Source organism: Parasteatoda tepidariorum, chromosome 5, assembly GCF_982258835.1.
Source record: "Parasteatoda tepidariorum strain Cologne lab strain chromosome 5, Ptep-v5.0, whole genome shotgun sequence".
In the NCBI taxonomy this organism is placed as follows: Eukaryota; Metazoa; Arthropoda; class Arachnida; order Araneae; family Theridiidae; genus Parasteatoda; species Parasteatoda tepidariorum.
The window spans coordinates 36,266,524-36,291,788 of NC_141759.1; the positions used below are offsets into that span (position 1 = coordinate 36,266,524).

At 32.5% G+C, this 25,265-nt stretch overlaps 1 protein-coding gene across 1 annotated transcript; it reads right to left on the bottom strand.

Moving 5' to 3' along the window:
• Window positions 1-24,616: 24,616 nt before the first annotated feature.
• LOC147808921 (putative CENPB DNA-binding domain-containing protein 1) lies at window positions 24,617-25,024 on the bottom strand. Its single transcript, XM_087162737.1, has one exon. The coding sequence runs from the start codon at window positions 25,022-25,024 to the stop codon at window positions 24,617-24,619; it is 408 nt and encodes a 135-aa protein (XP_087018863.1).
• Between the last annotated feature and the right edge of the window lie 241 nt (window positions 25,025-25,265).

The following is a 25,265-nucleotide window of genomic DNA, read 5'->3' on the forward strand; positions in this document are numbered from 1 at the left end:
TTTTAATATTTAAAGTGGTAGCAATTATAAACTATTTTTTCTTTTATAATCTTGATTTTTAAATGATTTTGATCACCACTATTCTTACAAAAATTAAGCACATATATTAATATGCGTTACTATCATGGTTGTCGACCACAATGTAGCAAAATTTCAAAATGTTTTTAAACACAATGTATATATGTCACGATGTATGGGACAGTTCTTTTTAAATAAAGCGAAAAGCGAAGCATGGTTGTCACCTTGTAGGGTCCCATCTGGGCAAGCTGTAGGCCTGTTAAATTCAGAACGATGAGCAACCCGGCACGAGCGGTGGACTACCGGGACGGCCGGGTCGTCGTACTAACAGAGACTCACAAATGTAAATAATGTATATGGGGCAATCCATACAAAATTTACACCTATGATACAAAAATGATATAATTTATTTTTTTTTATTGTTCTTTATTGAAAATAAATCGACACGTATTTTTGCGTTTTTGTTTAAATTGCATATTTTTGACTATACGAATTTTTGAAAATTTCGCTTTTTTGAGCACACGACTTTGCAAGTTATTTTTTAACGTATTGCCATCCAACAACAAAAATATTTAAATATACTTTTTTGAAGTGATTTTTCTCAAACTTTAAGAAAATCAACATTAAAATTTAAAATTTTTTGTTTTTGACATAAAAAAATTCATTTTTTTGAAAAAAACAACTTTTTTTGCAATTTGGACATCTTTGATTTTTTTTATATTTCGACAGTGTGAAGTATAATCAATAATGATATTAATTCCAGTTTAGTAGGTAGCGGATGAGTTCGAGAACAGTCGAGCCATATTCTACATACATACGCGGAGTACGCACCGTCACTGTTTTGTTTATATCTTTCGAACAAAGTGTCTTACCATTCCAAAAATTTGGAATTAATATCATTATTGATTATACTTCACACTGTCGAAATATTAAAAAAATCAAAGATGTCCAAATTGCAAAAAAAAGTTGTTTTTTTCAAAAAAATGAATTTTTTTATGTCAAAAACAAAAAATTTTATATTTTAATGTTGATTTCCTTAAAGTTTGAGAAAAATCACTTCAAGAAAGTGTATTTAAATATTTTTGTTGTTGGATGGCAATACGTTAAAAAATAACTTGCAAAGTCGTGTGCTCAAAAAAGCGAAATTTTCAAAAATTCGTATAGTCAAAAATATGCAATTTAAACAAAAACGCAAAAATACGTGTCGATTTATTTTCAATAAAGAACAATAAAAAAAAAAAATTATGTCATTTTTGTATCATAGGTGTAAATTTTGTATGGATTGCCCCATATATTTCCCTTCAATTTTCAGACTTGTACTAATTTTAATTGTACATATTTTTTTATTATTGTTTTCATATTCAATTGTATATTCTTTACCAATATTAATTTCATTATTCATGACTTGAGCTGCACATGCAGATACTTCGAGCCGCCAACTGCCTTGTACTCCTCCATTATCCTTTCCTATGCCAATAATACCAGTCGCCCTAGGGCAAAAATTTCAGATGAAGAGGTCAAGTGCCCGCTTTCGCGGTCAGGCACCTCACCAAATCCAGATCGTCGTCATGGTTGTCAACTTGAGTTTTCTCATATGCAACGTATTTGTTTGCTTAAAATTGAAGTTTTAATTCCATTTTAATACCACTGGGAAAAAAGATAATGGAAGGGATTAAAAGTTGGCAGGTATGGAGTAAGATACCCACTTACCGAACGAGTCCTTTAATACAAAATCTAGTTAAAATAAGAAAGTGGTAACAAATATATGACTAAAAATTTATTTTATTTATGAATATTATTGGTTTGCTTTATTCACTTGTCAACCACTACAAATTCAATTCTCAAATATATAAGATAAATTTCTCTCAATTACTTTTATAAAAGGTTTTGGGTTCATGCATACCCTCCAACTTATGAGGATTTTGAAAATAATTCTTTCTAGTGGTAGCGAACCAAAGAAGAAATTTTTAAGGCAAATGGATCTCTCATAAAACTTTTATCAGAACTTAAGAATCTACCCATATGGCCTGCACTTTTATAAGTAATAGTGGACAAGTTACGCTAAAATAAATTTTTTTTAAATATTAAGACATTAATTTTGCTACCGTCTGAAAAGAAGAATTTTGAAACTACGGAAATTCCGTAGCAGTTGGAGGGTATGGTTCATGCGCACAACTGGTTCACTTTTTAAACAGTCTGCGCTGACTACTTATAAAAGACCGTGTGGAGGCTTCTTTATGTAGGAGGTGATGGATCAAGTCATAAAGATTTATTTTCTAATTTTGGGCTTAACAAGACCTTTGAAAACAACATCATTCGCAATCGGACCTTATGTATCTGTTTAAACTATTTATTTTGTTGTGGTGGGATTTTATTAGTGAAAGTGCCAGGATTGACGTAGGATTAACTCAACGGTAATCTTCTAACATGAAGTGACGCAGCATATATGGAGCCAAAGAGCATGTGCATGCGGGGCGCGTTCATTCCAATTTCCTTAACAGGGTTATTTCCTCGGCAGGGAATTTCGTCGACTGGGTCATTTCATCGACAAGTTATTTCATCGACAGGGTCATTTCATCGACAGGGGCATTTCATCGACTGTATCATTTCTTCGACAGGGTCGTTTCGTCAACAGGGTTATTTTTGTCGACAATTTGAAGAAAAGGTTTTTTCGAAGACAAAGTCATGCATAATTTTGAAAGTACTTTTATAATTTGTTTGATTACGCGTTACGCCCTTGCACTTCTTCGTAATTTAGTATATTTGTGATGAAATTTTTTAAACCTAGCCTGATGCAAAATCCTTATAGTCTGTTGAAGTTACCAGAAACGAAGCATTTTATTTGAAAATTGCTTACTCCTTTTAATTACATCATGTTTCAAAAACGAAACCTTTTTTTACATTTGGTGTTCTAATTGTGTTTTACACCTTTAAGTTGTATTTTGCACAATTTGTTTCTAGTCATATTTAACACATTTATTTCTAATTTTAATTTTTAATGTGCATTATTGTAGATTAGTATCGCAAAAGTAATTGCGATAACTATTGTAAATGATTCTTGATGTAGGGAGTGAATGAAGGGAGAAATTAGCAAGGAAAAAAGACAGTATATAATGAGTGAAAAATTTGTAATAATCCTCTTCTTATAATTTCGTTTACCTTAAAAATAGACAACGGTAATGCAAAAAAAAAAAAAAACTGAAAATGACTCCAAATTCTCTGTGTGCGATGCAATCGTAATGATCATATAAAAAAAATGGTTCCATATGAGTTCCAAATCAGAGGAGGGAAGGAAACCTGTCTAATTGGTTTTTATCATTCTATCATTTATACAGAAAAACAAAGCAAATAATTACGATATGAAGATATTTACCCCGACCTGCCCCAATTCAGGGCATGCGGGTAAATGTTTATTGAAATCAAGTAAAAACAGTAAAGAATATAAAATACATAAAGTGCATAAAATACATAAAATACAAAAGTCATATGACAACAGCCCGTAAACTCTGCGGGCGAGCAAGACTGTTGAACAAAATTAGCTATCTACAATTAGTCAGAATATTATATCTTTAAGAAAACATGACTAATATTTCTGGCATGTATGTCATGAAAAGTTCAGATCAACAGACCCTAAAATATGGATTAAAAGCACAATTAAATTTAAAACACCAGCAATATTAGAAGCAAAATAAAATATAAATTGCTATTCTACGTCAACAGACCCTTATATTGAGGCAATCAAATGGCATAAAATTTAAAAATTAATCATAGGGCAAATTGCCTACTAAGGAAACAATTAAACGTGTTACATACTGTCAAATCACCAAAAATAGTGTTGAAATAGTAAAAGTGGATTAAAATGGTGTGAATGACTGGGACAGTTCAAATCCAACCTAAGAACACCATGAGATTTAAAAAATTTTTAAAGTCACTAAAAGTCCAGTTTAAAGGATAGTCATCAAAACCTGGCTGAGAATCAAAATCGCCGAACCAGAGTCTCCGGTAATGAGGTAATTAAAGCGAAAAAATTAGAGTTGACTCAGGAGAAATGGAAACGCTGATCCATACGGTAGTTGGACGGCCAGAGTTAGTAAATATTTACAGTGGGTTTAATGTATCTTCCAAAGTTGTTTTGATAATGTCTTTGATGATTGATCTGCAGGTCAGGTTAGAGTAAATCTGGTGTTCTGTTTTGTTGTGAAAATTGTTGCCTCGTCGTGTTTGAAATTTAGGACATTGAAAAATTAGGTGATGAATGTCTTGTTGTGAGTTGCAATAAGTACATGTTGAAGATTTCTTAAAAAATCTTGCTTGGTGTGTACCAAACACGCCGTGGCCGGTTAAGACAAGAACCGATTAATATAAAAGTTTGCCTTCATTCTTGTAGTTTTTGGATCCTTAAAGAATTCGTAAGTCTGCCGTCCTTTTGTACTGTTGGTTTGATAAGTGTACTTAAAAAGAAATGTTGCCAAAACGAAAGAAGTGGTATTTTAAATGGTGATAGAAGTTTATTGTGAAATTTTGCCCTTGAGGTTTTTGTTAAGTGTGAAAATTTTTATACATTTATTTTCTCATTCTCAGTCTACTGAACAAACTGGATTTTTTAAATATATATAAATATTTTATTTTCATTTTTTTTACATTTTAGTTTAGAGTCGCTTGGCTTTTCAGGTCGAAAATAATCACAATTTTGATTGGCGATAAATTCTGCTCATAGTGGTCAGAAAGCGTTTAAATATTGTGTTTTCATCCAGTACAGAAAATCAGCAACACATTTGCGCACTTAAACTAGAAGAAAAGTGGCAGAAGATTTAATTGCAAATTTTTTTCTTTTCTTTTTTGTAGAGTAATAGTTATTAATTCTTACGTAAAATTCTAGGTTTGATTTTATTTTTGGTTAATTTTCTTTTAAATAAATTGTGTCTAATTTAAATCCTGCAAATAAAAAGGAATTAATTCATCATTTATTTACTACTATTATTATTTTGAAAATTATCCGTAGAAAAAAATTATTTTGTGAAGAGCAAGCACGATCTTGCTTGTAACATTACGCCTGCTCTTCTGAACGTTTTTGGTCCGATTTGGAGCACTTTAAATATTGTAGGAGTCTGCAACCTCCAGCTTGGTAAATACCTAAACATCATATTTCCGTCCCTGTAGTTCTTAGAAAACTCCAATAGTGGTAGCGAAACTAAGACTAAGCATATTGATATTAATTCGAATAAGTATATTCATTCATCCTGTTAAAGGAGCTGAATAAAGAGAAGAAGAAGAAAAAGTTATAAAAATTATATAATAGTATTTTTCTAATTAATAATAAAAATATTTAGAGTAAATCCCTAAAATAAGTTTCAAAATTAGGCATGACACTGTCAATGAATGCACGCAAAATGGCCTTGTCGATAAAATGATCCTTTCGACGAAATAACCGTGTTGACATAATAACCTTGGCAACGATATCACCCTGTAGACGAAATTATCCTGTCGACTAAAGGATCATGTCGACGAAATAACTTGTTGACAAAATGAGCCTATCGGCGAAATGGCCTGTCGACAAAACAACCCTGTCAAGGAAACGGCCTGTCGATGAAATGGTCTGTCTATGAAGTGGTTTCGATGAAATGGCCAGTCGATGAAGTGATTGTCGATTAAATGAACCAAACCCGTGCATGCATATTCTAAATTATAATAAAAGTTTCCGACAGTAGTAAGCGGCACATTTGATTGTACATTTAAGGGTAAATGCTCTACCGTTTTCCCATAAGGGTACCTTTTGCATCCTTGCGTAATAAGGTGCGTTCTTTTGCGAACGGAATTTTCAGTTAGAACTAATGTTAGCTATTTGTCGGAAACTTTGTGGTCGCTGACTTCTCGTAATATACCATATTCATTATATCGCGCATTTACAGGCCTGACAACTAATGTTTTTTTTTTTTTTCTTGCTAAACATTTTAAAGAGTGGTAGAACATTTAAAAGAACCAATGCTCTCAGAATTTTTGGTGATTCACCCAAACATTTAAAGGCCTCACCATGAAAGGGTTCGTTCGTTGTGGTGGAACTGGGAGTCTGAGGCCTTACGGCCCTTTTCCCATTCAGCCTGAAATTTGACTAAGAAACATACATGACAAAAATAAAGTTTGGGGAGTAAAATGTAGTTCATGAGAGAAAAAAAAGATGACACTTTGCCATTATTAAGTAATAATAAAATTACAAGTAATGAAAAAGTATATGAAAAAAGGTAAAATTAAAGTACAATGGGAAAATAAACACTAATATTTTCAGTATTTACAGTTTGGGAGTTCATACAAAAGGGGGGCGGGTTAAAGGAATGTGAGGATGTGTGTAAGTAAGTGTGGCTCTGTTATAGTAGAGACCCGGCCGACCATGAAATGGAGCAAAGAGGTGAGGTATATAAACTTTTAAATCATTTATATGTGATTGAAGCTGACGAGGCAGACTGCCTCTTCTTTTGTGTTTATTGTCCTGTATCATGTCCTATATGTTATAATAATGTCTTTTAATTAATGTCTATAAATGTCTTTTAATTAATGTCTATAAATGTCTTTTAATTAATGTTAATAAATGTATTTTAATTTAGTTATGACCATTGCTTTTTCCCATAATATTCATATCACAATAAATTTTGATGTTTAAAAAAATTTCAGAGTATTGTCTAAAAAGGCAATGATAAACCCTATTACAAATTTAGACATAAGAATTTAGTTTCTTTTTTCCAAATTTGCTAATTAACAAATATCTATTATATCATGCAACAACATAAAGAAGTGTAACACAGCTTTGCCACACTGTTAAATTTACGTACAAATTTTGAGAGATAAATGATAGAAATATTCTAGTGTCTACTCTAGCCCCATCTCCACACTTACCCTCTTTCCCCTACATACATCAAAATTTTGTACATTATTTTTTTCTGTTCTATGTTTTGTGCACAGAAATTTCTTCTTTATCTTAGGGTATTAAGATTTTGGTTTATCTTAAACAAAATCTTACATAACCTAGCACTTTTCCTAGGCATACTTTGCCTAGACTTGGGAAACACCTTTTTTTTTTTGCTTTTCCTTTTATTTTCGTTTCAGGATCGCTATGACACACTGAATAAAACGTTGTTTGAAGAAATGTTTATCAGCAATGAGTTATATAAATCACTCTGTTATTTTAAAAGATAATGTTACTTAAGGAGAAAGATTTCACAAAATTTGAAGTTACAAAACAATCAAAATTCAAGATGATAAACGATGGTTGTAAAGAACTGATAAAATTAATTTTTTAATTTAGTGACGTAAATGTACACTGAAAGACATCAATTACAAATTTAGGGTACAAAATTCTTGACAGTTTTATGACCTCTTTCAAAGCTTAAAAGTTCTACGATAAAGAACAACAATAATGAACCAAGCGTTCGCATAGTAGTCGGAAGATTATTTGCTTAGTCCTGAAATAACGCAATTGTTTATATTTTGAAACAAATTACTCTACACAAGAATAAAATACTTAAATAAATCCATAATAAACATGCACTTTTTTTAAAAAAAAATATGGCAATCGTTTTTAATTATTGTAAAAATTCTACTCGAGATGTAAAAGGTTAAGTTACAGTTTAAATTAGAACAAGCATTAACCTCTTATCTTTGATTCAAATAAAAAAATTTTTATTAACATGTTGTATGAGTTAACAACACCTTGTCCGTTGGAAGCGAAAGAATGGTTAACCAGATAGTGACCTTTATTTCGCATTCGATGTTTTGCAAGGATATTTCGTCGCTTTGAAACTAAACCGTTGTAACTCAAAAGAGTCGAAAAATGAGATTTTTGGGTCATTTTGTGTAAAAACAGTCACTCTTTTTGAAAAACAACCTGTTATCATTATAGTTCCATAAAGTTAATTTAGAGAGCAGATAAATCGTCATCGCATTGCCGTGATTAGCATTAGCGCGGAAAGTTTGAAATCGCTCTCCTGAAAAACTTGCTTTTTTGAGTTACCACGGTTTAGTTTCAAAGCGACGATTTGAGATAACTAATTTTTAAGAAACAATTGCTCAGAATTCACTTTAAAGCGGTGAATCGGATTTATGGTACTCGTTTTTATACTCTGTGCAATTATCCGACGAATTTGATATTGATACAAGTTACGAATTTGATACAAGTTAGCAAAATATAATAAGTTAGCAAAAACTATTACCAACAGAACCAAAATTACATAAAAACACGAAACGTTTAAATTTTCAGCTAATTATTATTTGCTGAAAATTTTTGATACTAATGTTATTGTTGAACTGACTCACATATCCTTAACATTGATACATTTACCTTTTAAATTTGCTCATGATCGAAAACTGCAACAATAATTCTTAAAGCAATTAAGTTATTAAAATTTTTATCTTTAAAACCTTTGAGCGCAGCTTTATTAGTTCGTTCTTTTTTTTTTGAGAACTGGGCATCTGTGGCCAAAATATGCCCTTTTCCCATTCATCATGAAGTGATGGAAACATACATGAAGACTGGATACACTGAGAGGAGAAGTCATGGAGTAAGGAAAAAATGGCACTTTGCCATCATGCTGAGAAGTTGAAATTGTAGGTGAAGAAAAAACTGGAAGGTGATTGGAAATGAGTTGAGAGTAATCAACAAAAAATGAGATCAGCTGTACTTTAGCTTGAAGTAAACATCTCGCTTTTTGAAAGATTACTAATTTCGATGAGATAATTGGCATCACCAGTCTTCGCTACTATTTAAACCCGAAGGAATCTATCAGCCGACAGTAGAGTTTAGTCACGCAAGACCCCTACTTGTGAAACATGCTTCAACCAAACGGGTTCAAACATAACTGACCGCCATTACTGTTAGATCGGACAGGCCTAACTCAGGGGTGAAAGCGAGACGGAAAAAAGGAAAGGCTGGTAGCAAAACCATTTCAGTTATAGCTAGTTTTGGGGAGGAGTTTACTTATTCTTTTTTTAAATTTTTCAACAATATCTACTTTATCTTGCTGGATGCTGGATATTGGGGTTATCTCGGCGTTTGGCGCGAAGCGCCACTAACCGATTCATCGATTCTGTTTTGTTGTATTCTGGGAGGTCCTATATATCTTTGAAGTTGTAGTATGTTGTAACAACAAGTCAAGTCCTTAAGGAGTAAATCTTTAGTTTTGAAGGGAAAATCATCTTTGGATTGGGGAGATCCCCTTGAGTAGAGTTGTATGATAAAGTTAATAGTATTTTGATAGTATGCAGTCTGAGCATAAAAAGGCGGTAATTGGGCTGAAATTCGAATTATCACTGATTATATCAATATCGAACAATTTATTGAAATCCGATGTGGTGCATGTCCTTGCGTCGCTGTAAAATTTTGTGGTCAATTTAGCTATAAAGCAATTGATATCATCAATGTTTAAGTCTTTTCTGAGAAATCTATTGCTAATCGCCCTTGGGGCGCCAGTCATTGTGCGTAAAAATTTACCTTCAGTTGTAGATAGCTTCTACTTTATCTTGGAAAAGAAGCAGTTTTATATATATGCCAGAATTATAAAAGAAATCTTGATAGTTACAGATATTTCATTTTTTTCCAAAAAAATGCTGGAATGAAATGTTTTACGTACCAGGTTTTTCTCTTTTCCGTCTTGCTATATAAGGGCTTTCACCCATGGCGTAACTGCTACTGCTTGGTGCAACATCTCTACATCACTCCTTAAAAAACTCAAAATATGCCAGAACAAAATCCTCAGGAAAATAACAAAAGCAAGATGGTTTACCCGCAATAAAAACATACATAGCGACCTCAACATAGATTTCTTAGATCACCACATTGCAAAGCAAAACTTCAGATTTTTTGAAAAAACCAAATATTGTGACACCGCAGGATTCAACGAAATTTTTACGTTCGAAAACTTAAGAGAAGACATAAACCTCAGGCCGATTGCAGCTCATTTTTGTAGTGACATAATTTTAACCAAAATACAAAATATTTGATTTCCTCTTATTCCAGTTACCAGAAAGAACCACCTTAAAGATTAAATACAAGATGAATGGGGAAAAGGCCGCTAACGGCCCCAGGCGCCCAGTTATATTTCGATGATGATGATGATGATGACGTAACTGCTACTACCATGTGCTCGATGCAATCATCACGTTCAATGGTCAAAGCAAAACAAATTACTACTGCCAGCTTACACGATGTTTTCACGTTTACTGGATCTGGAAGTTATTAAATTTTGATGTTCTGCCTTTGAACATTGATCTGTGAACTACGTCGCAGAAGTTCTGCAGTCCTCAAACTTCAATCTAAACGGTCGCGAAGGAGGAGAAGAATCGTCAAGAGGCAAACGTTGCATGCATAACCCGCAAGGCACGCCTGTCCTCTAGGGCTTCTTGATCAGGATGCAATGCCAAATATCTTTCTGAATTTAATATATGTTTTTCAATTAATTATGTACAATTGTAGTTAAATTTCTTTTGAATCTAATTTATAAAAACATTAATAGAGGGATGTCACAGGAGACGAAAAAGGTAAAATGTGGTAGAAACTCAATTCATTTTTACTTATTTATTACTCTTCAATTATATTTAATTGCAACTACCACTATGACTTACATTTCATATTATTCATATTTTAAAAAAAAAATTAAGAATTATTCTCTGAAAGTTCCTTCTATAGAAAATTAAAATTAAGCTACCTAATGTAGCTCATTTAATAAAATTTAGAATTTTATTAATCGCTGCCTTTTCATTTTTTGTCGCCCGTGGCAACCCTATACCCAGGTCTGTACACTTTTTGCGGAGTTTCAACTAGTGGTTGCTAAGTTTACATTTTAATATGTGATCCTTCATTTTGTAAATAAATTTTATAAATTTGTTTCAAAATAATTTTCCACACCATCTCATGTAAATATTTTAAACGATCATATATATGAAACACCCACTTTTTCATACAATATTTAAAATGTTGGGAAAATGACTTAAAATACAAAAATCTTCCTCAATAACAGTAATGTTATACTCTGATACTTTATACAAAAACATAATAAATTATTTAAAATTCGGATAGAAGACAAGCAACGTGTATTCCTTATCAGCATTCACCCATTTGTGCCATTAATCCATTTTTAGAAGGTCAGTGTTTCTTTTCAAAAATGGAAGCAGTAATAATACAAAGTGTTTTATAATGAAGGAACATTTTACTTTTTAAGAAATGTGCGATAATCAGTTGTTTGTTGATTGCCTCGTGATATTTTTTGCGAATTCAATCACAAACATGACTTATAACAAGTAAAAACAAACTTGGCAAAAAAAAAGTTACTTTCCGAGAAACAGTAACCTATTTAACGTGAAAAAAGTGAACTACAATGCATTGGTGATAACGATTTTTCACGTTTCTACTAGACTGCACAAAAACATCAGATTTTCGAAGCTAACATGAACAGCAGCAAAAGTAAGTGCAGAAGCAAATTCACCTTATTCCTGAAGGAGGTTCTTTCTTTTATCAACAGATGGCAGTACAATAAGAAGCGTTTATAACTTCTTGATACCAATACATTGATTTACACTAATCTGTACTGTGATTACGTCATAGGAGGACTGCAAGAGACTGGATCAGAGAATCAGAGTATGTCTTTTCTTTAGAACTGCCAATAGTTCGCTTTCGAAAACCTGGTGAATGAAAGTGTGTTAGTGATTCCGTTACGGAAAGAAATTTCCGTCTTAAGGTGTCATTTTCTGTTAAGAAGTATTTACTATGACGGATTCCCCGGGTACGGCATGAAATCGAAACTATTAAAGGGAGGCAGATTAAATTTTGAATTTTGTTTTAAGAACTGCCTGCTAGCAAAATAATTGTGTCTGGCGTCTTCTTCTGATTTGCTCTAAGTAAACGGAGTTTGAATTTTTATATTATTTAATGAACTTTATGTAATGGTAAAGTAACATATCTCACTCAACCGAAAAAGTGCTCTTTCCATCCGAACAGATAAATTGCTGACTTCTCATTTTTCTTGAATAGTTGTCATATATCATATCATATTTTCTAAAAAAGTGAGCATGATTGGGTGATCCTCCACAAGTGCTTAAGAAGAGCTTAAGAGAGCGGTATAATTTGATCACTTTATTGTCATTTAATTGCCCTGTTTCCACTTTTGTTGAAGCTTTAACTTCGAAGAGATTAAAATATCATTTCATGGTTAAATAACGTTAGATTTTAGTTTGATTATGTTTACAATAGTAGAATGAATTAGTTTAGATATACTTTTGTCTTTAAAAAACAATCCGAATTAGCTTTTTGTATTCTGATTTTTATCTCGCGATGTTACAGTATATATCCTCGAGCCGCAAAGCACAAGATTCCTGGCTGTCTTCCTATACTTGTATTAACAAGGGAAGAGTGACCTGCTCCCTAATAATCATATGTGATGGTTATCTTAGCATCAGCCCCGCTAGGGGCTCCAACTAATTCATCTGAGTGGAAATAAATAATAAATCGCCGAAGCGCAACTGAAAGGTGAAACCTGCTCCCTAATGCTTAAGAATCAAGCCATTATAGAATCAAAAGTTTAAATGTAAGCGGTATGCAGAGATAACAATTGCTCCGCTTTCTGCAAAAGTTTTAATTTGTAGGGAAGTACTTAGTGAAAATTATAGGATAAGGATAATTACGCTTACTTTTTAAAACTGCCAAAACGAAATAACTGCATTAAAATTGCATTTCATATGATATTTTGAATTTTAGATAGATTGTGATGAAAAAAATACTTAAAATGAAAAATAAACTAAAAATAACTTAAATTTCGTTACCACTAGAAAATTTGTTTTACAAAGCTGAAAAAGTTTGTAACTCAAGGGATAATGCTGGCTGACCTTTTTAAAACCCGCAGAATATCTTCTAACCACTAAAGCTTTTGTGACTGAGACACCAACAGTTCCGGATTCAACAAAATGTTTTTTAAAGATTTTCGGTTATTTTTACCAACTTTTTAAAACTTACAACACAGCTCTATTGTTTTTTTTTGTTGGAATTACATTCATTTGCAGACTTGTGTGCTCAATTTAGTCTTATAAAGCTTTGTCAATAGAAGGATGGTGGCACAATACAGAGAAGAACAGCACGAAGACTCATCCAGGGTAACAGCGCGATTTGCACAGCGTAGCGGCCCCAACCCCATATACAGTGAATAAAACATTTTGAATTATGTAACAATCTGGTAATATTATAATAAAGTAACCATGATCAGAAGTATGTACAAACTTGATCGGAGATTTACATTAATTGCCATTGAAAAATGAATACAGCCATGATTAGATGGACAAATATAAGTTCGAAATAAACCAACTACTTACGCTTTTTTAAAAATATTTTATAGAGTGGTAGATAACAAAAAACTAAAGCTTTCAGAACTTTTGGTAGTATTGCCAACATTTAAAAAACCTATGTACGAGAGATATGGATCAAAGTTGCGTTCTGTATGAATTTCTTTTTAGATAAATTTCTTTTTAGATAAATTTGAGAAATGAAAATTTATGATATAGAACTTCATACCTGCCAACTTTCACTCTTTCCAAGAATGGAATTTCCAAGTAGTAGTAGAACAATTATCAAAAAACAATCTTACACAAAAGTATATTTTGACCAGGTTGAAATTCGTTATCGTAAAGACTAATACAGAGGTGCCAATTGCTCCATTTTCAACAAAGTTTTAATAAATTGGTAGCGAAATAGATTGTAAAACTTTCAGCATATGGATATTCACGCATACTCTTGCAACCGCAATAAAGTTGATTTTAATATTATACTTCAACCTTTCGATATGTAGTGGTGGAAAAATGCCTATTGATGAAATAAAAACGACTTAAATTTTATTACCACTATAAGATATTTCTTTTCATGGATGGCTTCACTACTAATTTGCTTTTGTCGTAATTATTTATATGCAGCGGTTGTCAATAGTTCAAAAATACCGAAACCCTACGTATAAAAATATAAAAATGTATATAAAAATACCGAATATTTTTATATAAAATTAAAAAGCTGAGTGAAATTTATTATTAAATAGACTCCCATTATACATATTACAACAATTTTAAAAAGTTAAAAAAAAATATATCAATAGAATTTCTTAGATAGTTAAAAATATGTATCAAGAGAATATTCTTAAAAAAGTTAAAAATATGTATTAAGAGGATATTCGTAAAAGGTTAAAAATATATATCAAGAGAATATATTTAAAAGAGTATAAAGATATATCAAGCGAATATCTCTCAATATTATACTTAATTGCAGTTAATATTTTGAATGTTTCATTTTTCAGAAACTGATTCTGAACCTAGAAATTTTGCGCTGTCCCCATTCATTTCCAAAAATAAAGAAAACCTTAAAATTGTGGTTTGTAACTATATAATAGTTACAAATTATTCTTATATTCAAAAATTTTCTACTATGTTATGTTTTTTTTAAATTCAAGTTATCATTCACTCGTCGATATATATATTTAATATTACAAAAGAAATTAACTGCCAGTTTTAAATCTAAACCTTTTTTATTAAATTTATTTTCTATATTATCATTACATTAAATATAAAACTTAACCTCTTAATTTAAAAAAAGTGCCAACCAAGATTGGCACGATCTTATTAATATTATACAAATATTATCTTAACCCTTTTGAAAGCCGTGGTAAGTATTCTTACCACCACGTTGGACCACTTTTAATTTAGGTTTCCATTTTTCAATAACTTCAGCTTTCTTGAAGTGAGTTTGAATAAAATTGGTAACCATTTGTCACTTTTAAAAAACGTATAAAAGTTATGAAATACATAATTCCTTTTGAAGTTTGTATCATATAAGGAATTTATTTTATAAATAAAAAAAAAAAATAAAAGTCAGTAAGTTCCTAATAGGTCATGTTAAATATATTTACCACCAAAAAATGGCATTTTTATAAACTAAATGAGTTTTTTTATTTTTTTATATCAATTACTGTTCTTAAAACAATTTCAATTCCAAAAATACTTTAATTTACCTTTACTAGAAATAAAGGGTTAAAAAAAGTTATCGATGATTGAAAATACACGTACTTTAAAGCAATTGTATCTATCATCAGTTCAGGTATTTTGATGCGGAATATATAAGAAATAAAGAGCTTTTTGTTGCCTGGTGTTACGTCACAAATCAGGCTGATTTTTATTATAAATAAAATAAAAGTGGTGACTCAAGTATTTCATTAATAATATTTATTTCGTAGAAACAATATATCAATATAATGTATTAAGAGTGTAGAAGGTAATAATTGGATATTAAATTAGAGTACAGTATTTTCTTAAGAGTCAAGTGGAAGGTATCAGGACTGCATATTCGCTTGGCATGAACGAATCAGCCCTGCCACTTTTTCATAAATTCTCTTTTTCTTAATTATTTACTGTTTGCAATTTTTACTTGTTCTCTGATGAAAAAACCAGAATATATTGCTAATAAAAAAATTTTGGTTGCCATTGATATTTTAATCTGTCTTTTAGACAGATTAAAATATCAATGACATAGTGAGATATATAGTGAAATATGACATAGTGAATGACATAGTGAAATATAGTGAGCTATAAGGACATGATTTTATTACCAGTTTCGCCTTAAGAAACATAAACTTTTAGACCTGACTGTAAGTAGGAATTCTATAATTCAAGCAGTTAATGAAATAATATTGTCAGGACTTTAGTTTTCATAGTAGTTGTAATGATCATAACATTTTATTTTGTTCGACGAAGATGAAAATAATGTATGCAATTTTTTACCACTATAAAATTGCTGGTACTGAAAGTAAAAGAAAAAAGAAGTTGATGCTCTCACATCATCTTGACTTTATGAGACGAACTTTTTTTTTTCTAATGGCAGACGCTAAACTTTTGCTTCCTTCTCCTAGGAAGATGCCGGAAGTATTACTCATTTAACGTTACCCAGTGGGCAACCAGTGGGAGGCGAGCAACATTACCCACGCCACACTACCACAGATACCCGTTTATAGGGTGGGCCACATTCACACATTATACAATAGAGAACAACACACAGAGAGAAACATCTATGCCCTGAGCCAGGGCTAAAGAGAAGAGACAAGGGCTAGTTCACTCCGCTCTCAGAGCTGAAGCTCGATTTTCCTCCTCATGACGTCACTGTGTACACAGATCTCGGAGGTCGCAAGCAAAGATATGACAACTTCGCACCATTCTCTCTGTACAAATAAGTTAGACTTTTTCTGGTTATTAGCCTTCAAACTTTACACAATTAACACAATATTTTTGTCATAAACATAGTTCAAAAACATTTTCCTGGCCGTAACATTTAAATAAATACCATTTTAAACTTATAAAAATATTTTACTAGTTGTAGTAAATGAAACTATAAATACTTTATTTTAACATTTTTAGTTTTAACTTTTACTGTTACAAAGAAGTAAAGCATATGTCAATACTTTTTTAGTTACATATTGTTCGAAAACAATAATTTGTAAAGTTTTGTTAAATTTAGAATCCTGATTTTAAAATAAGCTGTTAATGGTAATTTGTTTATACTTAATCATTAGGAAACTACAACCTTAAACCTTAATTACTGAAATAAAATAATAAATTTATTTTCATAATAGCATTGGAAATTTTACAATTGCTTATAGATGTTTATATTTTAGAGAATATAATTTTAAAAAACCATAAATATAAAGAATAACTACATTCGAAACTTATTTATCTGTTATGAAATGAGAAGAAATTTAACTATTAATACTTTTACTTTTCACTTTTCATTTAAGTTTTACTTTTCTTTGACTTTATCCATTTCTTAATTTTTTCGCCTGCCTTTCTTTTTGAAGTAACGGGTCGGTTTCTGTTTAGATGACGAATTCTTATAAAAGTTCTTAGACGACAAAATAAGCGTATTGCTGCTTTATTTACTGTAGGATATCGTTCCTCTAATTCATTTATAAGTTCCTTAATGACACCTTTTGATTTTCTGTAAAATGTCCCATGCATACTTTGAAAAATGTTCTCAAATTCCTGACACACTTCCATCCATTCTGCTGATGGAACAAATAATCCTCCCTTAGATAACAGATTTGTCCATTCCGTGTTGCTGCTCCCCTGTTGTTGGATGTACTGAGAAGATGGTTTTCCTAATTTTGAATCAATATTTTTAAGGCGAAATGCTATGTATCCGGCAATATAATTTAGACCTTCTTTTTCTTGTGAACTAATCATTTTGTTTCCCAAATTAAGTACAACATCCCAAGACATAGGAATGGAAGTTAAGTCATGCATTAAATCTTCAATGTTGTCTAAAATATTATTATTTTCGGAAATTATATTTTTTGATGTGTCTTTTTCAAACGCTTTTTCGAATAATTCCGCAGTTAAATAACAACTTATTTCTGAATTTTTTATTTCTGTGCACACCTTTGACGAAAGATTAGGTAGCTTATTGGCAATTAATAGGTGTTTAAATCTTTTAATTACTTCAGTAGGGCTTGGATGGTCATTAAACCTGCCAAGACCTCTAATTTGGCTAAATAAACTCTCTAGAGCATCTTGAGTCAATCTGGTGGTTAAAATGTATCTTGCTCCGAAGGATTTTAAATCTTCTAATAATGAAAATAATGAAGATATAGAAATAATAATTGCTTTTTGAAATGGAAGTAGACATTTTTTACCCCGCAATCTCATTTTGCTTATAACTTCTCGGACTTCATTTAGAACAAGTGATTGAGATTGAAAATAATTTAAATTTCCGAAAGCAGCTTTCATACTTTTTGCTGGAGGGGGCTCTAAGCTCTTGCTGTTCATCACATCAAAAAAATCATCGATTAATTTAAAAAAATCGTGTGCCTTTTTGTTTCCTGTAAACTTTAATATTCCCTTTGCTGTAGTGGCAGAGAATAACACCTTTGCTGGTGTAACTTTTTGTCTATCATTACCTTTGACTAATAGATATGACTCTTTTAGTTTGTGGCACAATTTTATTTCTCCGGTATCTTTTCTCAATACTTCTTCAACAATTCCTGAGTTGATAAAAGTTCCATCATCTAAAATTAATCCAGAGTCCAAAAAATGATTCCGCAGTAACTTTACGTAATGAGGCATATCAGCAAAAACAAAAATTTTTGACGATGGTCGGATAGGATTCAAAAAATAAAATGATTCAATTGTTATTTGGAGATACTTCCAGAGTGTCCCACATCCTCCTAAATCTGAAACAATTGCTTTTACATCGATTTCAATTACTTCCAAGCTTTCTATGACTTTGAAAAGTAAGACTTTATTCATTGTAACATCGAAATCGTAAAAAATTGGTTGTTTCCATTTTGAAAATAGTCCTCTAATCAAAACCAATTGAACTTTTTTGAAAGGACCTAGGATTTGATCAAGTCCAGCATCATAGCAAATATCTGAGGAGACATGCATTTCATCAAAACTAAGGACACATATTTTTTTTAATCCACATGCATTTTCTGCACAATTTTTAATCAAATTTAAAACATCTTTCTGTAAGCCTGGAGCACAAGATAATTTTGCGCACCATCGCTTTAACGTACTAGCACTTGGTAGAGGTAAGCCAATTTTAAATTTCCAAAAATCATATGCTTTTGAAGAAAGAGAACGTATAATAATACATCGGGAAATGTCCTCTGTTGTCCATTTAACATTTGAAGTACCCTTCATTAAAGATTGTATTTGACCTCTTGTAAATACTTTTTTTACACTGTTTTCTAAATTATGCATTTTTGTTCCAATTTCAACAATTCCCTTCTTTGCTCATAATTTTTTTTCAGAATTTTTTTTCTAGATGCGTTCCACCGTTTCATACGCTGAACTGATATTTTTTTAAACTTCATTTCTTCATTATTTTTATTTTTCAAATCCTTTTCTAAACTTTCAATTCTCTCTTTCAGTACTTTAACTTCTGTTTCTAATTTAAAGCATTTATCACAATTTGTACTTAAAAAATTTTCATTCCTTGTATTTAAATTGCTTTTCTTTGGGCTTAGAGTTTTTAATCTGTCCAATGCACGAACCAACACATTGCGTTTATCCAATCTTTCTTGCCGAGAAGAAATTATTGGTAAGGAAGAAAATGGCAAATTTACTCTTGGTATTGCAGAAGATTTTAAAATCATTCTAATCGGCAATCCAAGCAAACGATTTCTCATATCATCTTCATAATCTTCTTTCAAGAAATGCTTACTGCATATTCGTGCATGTTTTATATTAACTGGGTCATTTCGTTTGCAACGTTGAAGCCATTCTTTACATAGTTGTACATTTACTTTAGGGAAAGCATGGAAAATTATATTTTTTCCTTTTGCATTTCTATCAGAGTTTTTGCAAGTTGCAATCGCACAAACTGGCATTTCGTCAATAATTTTAAATTTTCACTTTAAAAGACTGAGGAAAATCATTAAAAAAACAACGAAAGTCTTGCAATATGTCTCAAAAAGGAATACTCCAATTTTAGTTGAGAGTTACTTAGACCGAACGCTCCGTTCTTGAAGTAAAAGTTCAAGTTTTGCGCCAAAGTAACGTCACAGGGGAAAATCGAAGGCTTGGCGCGGCAAGAGCTTCTTCAAAGGAAAGAACCAGCCCTTGTCTTTTCTTTAGCCCTGGCCCTGAGCGGCATTCGATCCCGCGGCCATTGGCTTCGCAGTCAGGCACGCTAACCGCTCAACAGTCTGGCCGGCTTGAGACGAATTTGAATGTAAGTAACAATCCCGTTTTTAACTAGCAGTAATAGAACGGATAATACGGTGCTAAAAATTATAAATAAATACTTAAAAATTATTTAGGTCACAATCATATCGAAAATCCCACATTTTCTACTATAATTATCAAAAGAACAAATTTTGTTTTACTTATTTCATTTATTTTTCAGTTTTTTTTCTCTCTTCTTTTAAAACAAATATCAGTGTATCAAAATATAACTTTTCAGACGGGCTTCAAAGTAAATAAGAAACATATTATTAACAAACAATAATAAAACAGAAAATATAGAACTCAAATGATTAATGAATACTTAAAATTTAGTTATATCACAATAATATCAAAAATCCTACATTTTGCTATAATTCTTATAAGAACAAATTTGAATCGGATTATGATTTATTTAATTTTACATTATTTATTTATTTTTCAATGTTTTACTACGTTTTATTTTTATTTATTTATTTTATATTATTCGTATTTCTTATTCGAAAAAAACAGCTTACATAACGGTGATAAAATATGAAATATCGCACGTGGTTTAAACATTCGTATTTTTTGGAGCTTAGAACTACTGGATAGCTGAATAAATAATAAATTTTTATGTACCATAATAAAAATATAAACCACATTTGATAAATTGGAGATAATTTAATCCTCACTTCTTTCTTTTCTTTCTCTGTGATGTTTGCAGTTTATATTTTCGCGTAGATTTATTAGCTGCAAATCAAGATCCTTCTCACCAGACAAAAAGAAAAAAAAATAGCCCCTACCCCATTCATCATGAAAATTATATATAGTGAATAAGACAATTTGAATTATGTAACAGTGTGGTAACATTATAATAAAGTAACCATGATTAGAAGGATGTTCAAACTTGATCGGAGATTTACATTAATTGCCACTGAAAAATGAATAGAGCCATAATTAGATGGATATACATGAAATACGAGCTTAATCTGTGATATTTACATTAATTGCAGTAGAAATTTGAAATTGAGCATTAAAAATTGATGATAGCATATATACACAAAATCGTGATTCAAAAACATGAAATACATGCTTAATCTGTGATATTTACATTAATTGCAGTAGAAATTTGGAATTGAGCATTAAAAATTGATAATGGCATATATACAGAAAATCGGACTTCAAAATAATGAAGATTCTACATAACTTTTGATAAGCCTTAATGGCGCCATCTAGTGCGATCAACATTCAAAAATATTAATTTGTATAGTAATAGAGATGCTAACTAAAGTTCAAAAAAAGGTTTAGTCCAAAAGTGACATTATTCAAGAGTGGACTCACGCATGATTGTTTGCAGCAGTTGTAAAACTTCTCTGCTTTTTAAAAGTTCTTTTAGTTCTTTGATGATTGAAACCAGTCTATGGGTTTGACCTGTCGTTGTAGATGGAATTGTAGCTGGAGTTGCACGAGGACCTCTCCTGGGGGGGCGGATGCTGCATCCCGTGTAGTTGGCAGTGTGTACCTCTCCACAGTTGCAGCACTTGGGTGGTGTATTTATGTTCTTGTGGCACATTTAAGACATCTTGGTTGTGAGTTGCAAATTCGCTGCGTGTGACCCTAATTTTGGCAGTTGTAGCATTGAATTGGGCTTCTCCTGCCGCGGAACCTTTCATTTTTCACCGGAAGGTCACAAATATTGGTAACTGAGAAGATTTGTTGATTTTGATCTGTTTCGATTAGTATTGCGAGAAAAAGCGGGAGGAGCCTAAAGGCTCCGCCCACTTTTCTCTTGAACTGTATAACTTTTTGTGTTTTAATGCCTGTCTTGGCCAATTCAAGGGAGATATGATCTGTATTGGTGCCAGCTGGAAGTCCACGGACTAGAACTTTAATATGTTTGATTGGTAGTTCTGTTTCTGAAGTTGTGGGTGGAGCTGCAGCTTCACTGTAATCCTCCTTGGGTTGGGCTAAGTCAGGATCTACGTTGGTTTTAGATAGTTGTAAGGAAGTGGCGACATCTAGTAGTGATGGAGGGCTGCTATTTGTAGTCTTGGAGAAATTTACTTCAGATTTCTCAAAGTTGTTTTGCTTCTTTTTTTTTTAGTTTTTTGGCAGGGGGTTCTGTGTTATTTTTGGACGAGTTTCCTGAATCGATGGACGACGCATTCCCAGTCTGTTCCAAAAGTTGGCCGCTTTCATGGATTTCCATGTCAGTGACTTCCGCTGGTGTAGTCGGTATTTCGGGCCTATTTGGCACAGGCATGAGAAACTGCTCCAAATTATTCAGTTTCTCAAGTAGTTCTTTATTTTTCATTTCAACTTCTTTAATTCTCCTTCCCATGTCTGCTAACTCTTTAGCCATTTTGGTTTCAAAATCCGAGCATTCCTCATCCGTAATTGAACCACGTGCAGGTCTTTCGGTCAATCGCTTTCCGCCACGTCCGTGGTGGTGATACGCAGCCATTGTTGCGTGATTGCAACTATTAACTTCAACAGTGATGTTAATGTAAATTGAAAGCTACAATATCGGCAGAATCGTTTAACTTAATTTGCATCTACTTATACTCTCAAGTTAATTCTTGCTAAGTCAAAGCTGTTAACCTTCTACATTGTGCGGGAAAATTTCTTCTAGTGGTTGCTAAGTTTATATTTATCATTCTTTGTTCCTTAAATGCGATTCGGAGTTTTCCGCCGCACTTGATGTGAAGGATTCAAAAGCTCAGCTCATAACAAACGCCAATTTGTTCCATATATATATATATATATATATATATATATATATATATATATATATATATATACAGGGTGATTCTAAAACGATGGGCAAAATTTTAGGAATTGATAGTACACACCCAAGCAAACAATTTTTATCAAAGAATGCATGGTCGAAAACAAAGCGCAAAGCTGCTGGCGCGTTTGGAAAGTTGTTTGATGCAAACGTCTTATGTATGAAGCTTCCACTGAATCTGCAGAAGAACTTGTCGCCAAGCTTTCGGCCGCTGCAGGAAAAGTTCGTGATGTGCCTGGTGTGTGTCAGAATGTTCGCCTATCTTTTCTTCGCCGTTGTACTGCGTGCATAGTCACTGCGGGCCACTGTTTTGAGCACTTATTGTAATCACATGCCACTAAATTTGCTTTTATAACTTAATTTCATCGTTCTTTGTGTGTTTTTGCCTCATATAAGAACATAAACTTTGACGCCCTCTAGCGGTTTTGCGTTTTGTTTTCGACTATGCATTCTTTGATGAAAATTGTTTGCTAGGGTGTGTACTATCACTTCCTAAAATTTTGCCCATCTTTTTAGAATCACCCTGTATGTATATATATATATATATATATATATATATATATATATATATATATATATATATATATATATATATATATATATATATATATATATATATATATATATATATATATATATATATATATATATATACAGTGGGTGATCGGTTAACGAACTTAATCCGTTCCAAGACTATGTTCGCTATCCGAATTGTTCGTTAACCGATCATTGAATCACCATAGACTTTTATGTGAAATCGATTAATTCGTTCTGGAGACCCTAAAAATTAAATTTTAAAAAATGTATAATAGCAAGTTTTTTAAAAAAATAATACATACATATAGACTTGCATATTAATCAGTCCTTTTCATTTTTTGCTTATGGGGCGTTGAAGAACATGTCCAATGTCGATTGCTTTTCTCTCTTTTTCAGGATTTTCCGGAAGTAATTAATAGCATTGTCGTTGTAAAGATCCCCAACCCTACTGACATCAGCTTGGTTTGGGTGCCATTCTAAGACCATTGCTCTGACATCCTCCCACTTTTTCAAAAGATCTTTAATTGCAGATGTCGGCATTGGTCCTCTTTCGTCTTCCTCCTGTTTAGAAGGAGACACATTTCGTTGTGTTTCTTGGTGTTCTTCATTCAAAATTTCTTAGAGTTCTTCTGTCGTCAGTTCATCTTCATGTCCCATTATGAGCTCTTCTATGTCATCCTCGTTCACCTCCAATTCCAGATCTCTAGCAGTTGTCAAAATTTCATCTATAATTTCAGGGGTGTCTCCCTGATCACCTCCGTCTCCTTGAGCGAAGGATGGACACAGCTTCCGCCAAGCAGAAATCAACTGTCGCTGTGTGACTTCTGACCACGCCTTTTGAATGATACGAATAGCTTCAAGAATGTCAAATTTTTCTTTCCAAAACTTTTTTAAAGTCATTGTTGAGGAGAATTGACTTGCTTCAAAACACCGACGAAACAGCACGCGAGTGTACAATTTCTTGAAAGCCGCAATAACCTCCTGATCCATCGGCTGAATCAGCAAAGTCGTATCCGGAGGTAAAAACTGAACTGTCAGCCAGGGAAAGTCTGTCAACAAATTATCTTCAAGATCCTTTGGGTGTCCTGGTGCATTGTCCAATAGCAGCAGTGCTTTCAACGGCAAGTCATTGGTATCAAGGTAGTCTTCGATGCTCGGGGCACAAACTTTAAATAGCCATTCTTTGAAAAGATACTGAGTGACCCATGCTCTCTGATTCGATCTCCACATTAATGGCAGTTTGCCTTTAATTATGGAATTTTTTTTAATGCTTTAGGATTCTCAGAGTGGTAAACGAGAAGTGGTTTTAGCTTCATATCACCACTAGCGTTAGCTCCCAAAAGTAACGTCAATCGGTCTTTCATAGGTTTATGCCCAGGAGCATTTTTCTCATCTTTCGTGATGTAGGTACGGTTCAGCATGCGCTTCCAAAACAAACCAGTTTCATCACAATTAAATATTTGTTGTGGACGATACCCTTTTGTTTCAATGAATTCTTGAAATTTGAGACAGTACTTCTCAGCTGCTTCTTTATCTGCACTAGCCGACTCACCATGCATTAATGCATGTTTAATTCCAGACCTTCTTTTCTCGGATGACGAACTCCTCGGATGACGAACCTGGAGTTTGTTCTTTTAATTTCTCAAAAATTTCTCTAGCCTTCTCTTGAATGATAGGCGTAGTAGTTACATCTCGTTTCATTTCCCGTTCATTTATACAAACTAAAAGCAACCTCTCCATTATATCATGGATGGCACTTCTTTGCTTCGCAGATGTGATTTTCGTTACTCCTTCAGCTGCTTGAATCTTCTTGATGATATCTTTCTTAGCTGATGTTGTGCATACTGTAGACCTGTTCAAGCCATACTGTTTCGCAACATCAGTCAGTTTCTGTCCACTCTCAACTTTGGCTATCATTTCTCGCTTGGTGTTTAAAGTGAGCACAGTTCTTGACACTCCATGCTTTTTGGGACCCATAAAATTGTCAGATTTTCAGTTTTTTTATAAGGGGTTCCGAAAAGCACACACGAAAATTTCAGAGGAACAGGAACCAACTAGTGTACACAATTGACAAAGTTTCGACGCACACTAGCACCGCACGTGTGTTATTACCACATTCAGGGTTGCCAGTGGCGACTAAAAGGCGATTGACTATATTTGGAAAGGAGTTTGCCGTCTGGCAATTCAAGACAATGAATGGGACGGCGAAGGAACGAGG